The sequence below is a fragment of the Lacerta agilis genome, chromosome 1 (assembly GCF_009819535.1).
Source record: "Lacerta agilis isolate rLacAgi1 chromosome 1, rLacAgi1.pri, whole genome shotgun sequence".
NCBI classification, from domain to species: Eukaryota; Metazoa; Chordata; class Lepidosauria; order Squamata; family Lacertidae; genus Lacerta; species Lacerta agilis.
This window is the reverse complement of record NC_046312.1, coordinates 127869084-127875577: the sequence shown is the minus strand read 5'-3', so window position 1 is coordinate 127875577 and position 6494 is coordinate 127869084. Positions and strand designations below refer to the sequence as shown.

The 6494-nt window shown below is 44.9% G+C and overlaps 1 protein-coding gene across 1 annotated transcript in view; it reads right to left on the bottom strand.

Annotated features, from left to right (window-relative positions):
• Positions 1–5008: 5008 nt before the first annotated feature.
• The window catches only part of CPS1 (carbamoyl-phosphate synthase 1), a 134465-nt gene continuing 132979 nt past the window's right edge, over positions 5009–6494 (bottom strand). Inside the window, exon 38 of the mRNA XM_033170879.1 lies at positions 5009–5306. Coding sequence (XP_033026770.1) covers positions 5208–5306 — 99 coding nt within the window. The 3' untranslated portion in view covers positions 5009–5207. The remainder of the gene's footprint in view (positions 5307–6494) is intronic.

Below are 6494 nucleotides of genomic sequence, written 5' to 3'. Positions count from 1 at the left end.
GGGGCGGGGGGCTGGGCTTATTTCGCTGTACCGATTTGAAAGCAACACATGTTAAGGGCTCAGCTCAAAAATGTATAAATTATTGTTAGAATGGCATACCAGGTTAAAACAGTTATGATTGAATGGGCACAAGATATCGGTTATAATATACAGTTAGAGGCATGGGGAAAGTTATGGCAGGAAGGAATTAACTGTACTGCCTGCACCACATTAAAAGAGAATATAATGAAAAAGATGTACAGGTGGTATTTAACACTAACAAAATGGGCCAAAATGTACAAATTAAAAAATAAGGAATGTTGGAAATGTAAAGAAAGGGAAGGAATTTTTTTTTTGTCATATGTGGTTGACTTGTAGTAAAGTAAAAGCTTACTGGGATATAATTTATAATGAGTTAAAGAAAATGTACAAAAGTATTTTAAAAAACAAAACACCAGAAGCTTTTTTACTGGGGATCACTGTATCTTCTTTGGGATTTAGTAATATTGTTCTCACATGATCCTGTGGAGATTAATTATTATTCTTACTCTTATTTATACCCCATCCACTTTGGACAGCTTACAGCATATCTAAAAACATAAGAAAAAGTCAAGTGCTTAAAACCTGCCGATAGAGGGCTGCCTTCAGATGTCTTATAAAAGTTGTGTAATTCTTTATTTCCTTGACATCTGAAGGGAGGGTGTGCCACTTCCAAGAAGGCCCTTTGCCTGGTTCCCTGTCCCTTCGCTTCTGGCAGGGAGGGAGCCAGCAGAAGACCCTCGGAGGAGGATCTCAGTGTCCGGGCTGAACGATGGGGGTGGAGATGCTCCTTCAGGTCTAGTTGAGGGCTTTGAAGGTCAGCACCAACACTTTGAATTGTGCTCAGAAGCACAATAACGCTATTTTGGTGAGCACTTGAGATCTTCCGACCTTTCTTTGACGCGACACCTTGGAACCCTTCTTTCCTCCCCACTCAGAGAACAACCCCACTCAATCCCAGTGCTTTAGCTTCTTCTTCTATATATAATTTTGTACAGGAGCCTCTGTTTCCCTTATACTCCACCATGTCACACTTTAACACTGCATAAATTAATGGAGATGCAACTCATAATCTTAAGGGGAAATGGCAGATTTCATTGTTCCTGAATGAAAAGTGTGCATTTCCCCAATACCAAATCTACCACAAAGGACACAAGAGGACCAGTTTTTATTTTATAGCAAAAATGGAAAGGTTTCTGTATTTGTAACAAAATGGACTGTCCAACTCAGGGGTAAACTCCAGGGGCGGCATTTGCACCGAGGTGTCGTTTGATATTTATATTCCTTTGTGGTTTACAGAGTATCCCGCAACTGGCTGGCTGTATTTCGCCCCGGTGCCATAAGGATGTTTCTCACACGCTTCTGTGAAGATTTAAGTATTATTACTCACCAAAAGTTGCTTGGGTGTTTGATATCTATATTCTTTGGGTGTGGGATACACACGGTCCTGTGGGAATTCTACTACCAGAAGGTGCTTTAATGGTTCATATCCCTTCTCTTGATGTGTGGGATTCCCACAGAAACCAATCCTGGCTCTCTTGCTCTGGCTTCCCAGCCTGCTTCTCCCTTTTACTCATCACTCAGCTTTCTGCTCTCAGCACTGTCTTTGTCCTCCTAACTACCAGCCAGTTGAGGGAGAGGGGCATCCATTTGCTGTCTCACACAGGGCTCCTTCCTCTGTTCACCTTCGTGGCCCATCAGCTAGGCCATCCAGGGCCGTCTTTAGAAGTTGCGGCGCCGGGGTGCAAATATCCTCCCAGCGCCCACAAATTACCCATGGATACTGTTGGGGGTGGCTGTAGCTGCACATTGCCAGCCATCCGGGGGGGTGTGTGCAACTCTCCCCCATGCCGCTGTGGCAGAGCAATCCCCGCAGTGGCTTGGGAGTGAAGGTGCGCCCCTCCTAAGCTACCGCGGGAGGAGAGCAATCCTCGCAGAGCCTTGGGAGGGAAGCTGCACGCACACCAGCCTTATGGTTGACGGGGCGCAGCGGGCAGGCATGCAGGGAAAGGGGAGGCCGCGCAGCTCCCCTGCTTGCTGGTGCCCTGGCGCGACGCACCACTAAGCCCTATGAGAAAGATGGCTCTGAGGCTATCACCTCACCAGGAAGCTGTTGTTGTTGTTCAGTTGTTCAGTCATGTCCGACCCTTCGTGACCCCATGGACCAGAGCACGCCAGGCACGCCTATCCTTCACTGCCTCTCGCAGTTTAGCTAGGAAACTAGCTTGGCCTATTTTAACACTTGCTGAATCCAGAGGTTAGAAGGGTCTCAACATACAGCTACTCTCCCCAGCAATTCATAGCTATCTATTCTGGTCTGCTTCTTCATCTGCAGGTGTTGGTTTATGATTATCATCCATACATTCTTATTTTGAGATTAACAGAATAACCCTAACTTCTTGCTCTGCTATATGAGCAGGATAGGATTAGTGCCAAACACTTCTACTGATCTATGTGGAACTACAAATAAGTCATTCTACTTACTTCAGCTACTGGGTCATAGACTTTCATCTTTCCATCTTGTGCTATACTCTATAAACTAGAGTTATGGGGGGGGGAACCCACTATGAACATGCTATTAAAATCTTATAAAAATATAGATGTAATTTGCCATTGAGCTCCGCCATCTGGTAAGGCTGAAAGTGAGAGACCATCCAACTGCAAAGTGGGGTCTTTCCCCCAACAGGCTTTGCATCTCAAGATCCTCTTTGAAGCACAGAGGTCAACCTAGCCCCATTGTTGCTGGCGGGAAGGGTTGGGAGACATTTTGCTACCCGAGGAAAAAACAGAAAAGGGTGCTTCCCCCCCCCCCCACGAGCCACCTGGCTGGGACACTAAACAGTCACCAGGTGACAACTACACCCCCCCTTTCCCAATCATTTTAGACTCAGCCTTTCAGTGAAGTCCCTAAACCAGTGGGACAGCGCTTTGTACACCTCTTTCTGGAAACTCCTGCAACCAAGCAGGTGCCAAACATGTTGCTCTGCTTTCCTTTGGACCACATCCATGAGGCTGAAAGGGATCTGGGCAGCAGCACCTCCCTCCCTCCTGGTGGGCTGAGTCTGCCTGCCTAAGAAGGTGGCTAAACAGCTGAGTGTCTTGGAAGAAAGTCTTGCTTGTTCATTTCCAGCATTTACCGGTCTCTACTTCTATTTGCAGTTATACCCTAACAACCCTTTAGCCCAAAATGCTATGGGAGCAGCTTACCAAAATCAGTATTAAGAAGCTCCTTGCTCACAATGTTTTTTTTTTAAAGCAGACATAGCATGAAAGGAAAAAGGATTGGGAGGGAGAAGGGGGAAAGCAAACTCAAGCACAAGGACTTAAAATCTACAGCCGCTCCCAGTGGTGTTTCAGGTTTTCTTGCTTTTGGTAAAGAGCATCCCCTCTTCTGAAGCACCCCATCCCATCAGATCCAGGAGCAGGGGGAAACGTCCAGAGCAGCGCCTGCCACACAAATTCCCCCCCCCCCCAGGCAGTGTCCACACTCTCCTGTGTGTGCATGTGTACACAAATGGAGCCAGGTGAAAGAAAGCCTAGTTAGGCCCCTGCGAAGCATGTCCTTTTCTTAAGAACAGAGGGCTCGTTTCTTAACGCTCCCTTCAGCTGTTCTTAGGGTAAACCCAAAACACTCAAAATAGTTGGGAGACTATCGGAGTCTTGGTCACCTTGCAGCCTGCTTCCTGCACTCTTCCCCCTTATCATATCCTCTCAGGATAAGGTTTGCAGGCCTGAGCCGCTTCTTCTGTCCACTGTCACTCTTCCCTTCCAACAGGAGGCTAGCCTCTCCACAACATGCACTCAGCCCATGCTCAGAGCATCATGATCTCCCAACTCACGCACTGGGCACACATGTGAGTATTAGGCAACAGCTGATCAAGGCCTGCTCTCAAGCGTTTATAGCAGGGGTCAGCAAACTTTTTCAGCCATAGACTGTCCCTCAGACCTTGTGGGGGGCTGGACTATATTTTTTTGGGGGGGGGGGAAATATGAACGTATTCCTATGCCCCATAAATAACCCAGAGATGCATTTTTAAATAAAAGGACACTTTCTACTCATGTAAAAACACACTGATTCCCGGACCGTCCGCGGGCCCCATTTAGAAGGCGATTGGGCCGCATCCGGCCCCCGGGCCTTAGTTTGGGGACCCCTGGTTTATAGGATTGCTGTAATAACCAGGTAGCAGTTACACAGACAATGATCTTGGCCTCTATTTGTGCCAATTCTTATCAGTGCAGGAGAATTAAGGGCCATTAAAAGGATGAAAGGTGGTGGGGAAGGAAGCAGAATTGGAATAAATATGCATATTGACATTCCTCATATTCCAAAAACACTTTGCTAAGGGAAAACCTGCCAGACGTTCTGCTAGATGTGGCTGACCTTTCCATGTCCTGTTGTTTTGTACTGTGGTCTCTACACATTTTTGCAGCACAAGTAGCAATAAAACAACAATTTTTTGGTGTAATGGGACCTTCTGTGTGAAAAAGACTTTCTCCCTGAGCCTCCTGACATAACACAGGATTATTATGAGGTTGTCCTGAGGTAAAACATTCCCCCACAAATCTTTTGTCATCATAAGAGCAACTCAGGGAGGCAAGAAATCACCCCCCCCCCCTTTTATTTAGGAAGAGTCAATATTTCCCAACAATTTGTGAGGCGGAAAAATGCAAATCAGTTTGTTGGTTAAAACATATGTAATGCTGCTATATCTCATGACATTTCATATTTTTTATGGCCTTGTCCAGGAAATCATTCCATCACATGCATATTCTCCATTTCCTAGAAAGTTACCATCTGTAAAATAAACGAACTTAGATTTAGATGCTCAGATGCAACACCAAAAATTATAACCAAACACTGATTTCATACAGGTTAATCAATTTCAGAATTCTTTGGGATTTCAGCTTACCACCCAAACACAATGCAAATGTATTAGAAATGCCACCCTATTCAATGGGATACTTCTAGGGAAGCCTTCAGACTGAGGAACACAGTCCAAGGGTACAACCATTTCAGATATTCAGCATTTAGAATATACAGGCACAAAAGTGCCTCCAAAGTAGAAGACAAATCTTTGACACACAGGGATTCATTGAGGTCATTATCTACAGAACTGGGCAGACGTCATCTCTTGGGATGTCATTCCTCCTTTCAGTATCAGGAAGAAAAACCAGTGAGGGGTGTTCTTCTAGGCTGCCGTGTTGGCATTGAACTGTCTGTAGTGGAAGAGGCTTTTAGAGTCGAGTTTTCCAGAGTATTTGATAGCTTCGGTGAAGAGCTTTGCCACCTGGAACCAGAAAAATCAAGGCATGCTTACATATTTACAAACCATTTTGAAAGGATTCCGTGTATAAGACTTGGGTTTTTGTTTTTGTTTTAATCAAAAAATAAGGTTTAAAATTGGGGTTCATCTTATACACGGGTAGTGCTGAGGGGTTGTTAATTTGGAGCCCACAAAAATACATGGAAAAATACAGTAATTTAACAAAGTAGCCTGCTGAGAATTAGGCCACATCAAGGCCTCATCTGCAGGTTGTTTTATGCAGATTTATCCATTTTAAAAACATCATCTGAATAGGTTTTTTTTAAAATTGCTGGTTCATAAACACAGTGGTACCTCGCTAGATGAAAAACTCGCTAGACGAAAGGCATTCGCTAGCGAAAGGCTGTCTGGCAAGACGAATTTTCCTATGGGCTTGCCGTCAAACCGCTATTCCCCCGTTGGTGCTTCGCAAGAAAAAAAATTCGCTATACAACAGCACTCGCAGAACGAATTAATTTCGTCTTGCGAGGCACCACTGCACATTTCTTATAAAGATTTACAGTTCAATCACCAAGGTTGGGGGGGGGGCTTATTTTGCTGTAGTGATTTGCAAGCAACACATGTTAAGGGCTCAGCACGGTTAAATCAAGTCTATACAACAAGACAAATTCCTGCTTCTCAAAAGGTTCACTTGGGCAAAGAAGGGAGAGTAGCCTACAGATCATAGGGCAGCAAATGGAACTATAGAATACAAACCACATATATTCATATATTTGGGGTATTTATATCCTGCATTCTCACCTTCCAAAACTACTGAATTTCTCAATTCCCCACTCTTGTCATATTTAATCATATTTTAGTTCACGTGTTATGAAAACCAACCACTCATGAGGGGCAGGCTTGCATGATGGGGGAGCTCCCAATGTACCTCCGTTCACTGCTTCTTGGCTCAAAGAATCATCCTTACCAGGCAGGGCTGGTAATGGGTATGAAAGGGCTAGGTCAGTTTTCGGTGCTCTCAGCATATTATTTACTAATCTTAAATTTGGTTCTCTACATTTCTGCAGCAGTTTCTGCAGTACGAGAGGCTGCAGGGGAGCAAAAGGCAGGGATGAGGGAGCGAGAGGGGAGCTTTACAAGCCCTAAAGTCCTTCCCCAGCTCAGATTAAAATTAAAATCCCAGCAGGGCAAATGTAGTTCCCCAAGGAGCTC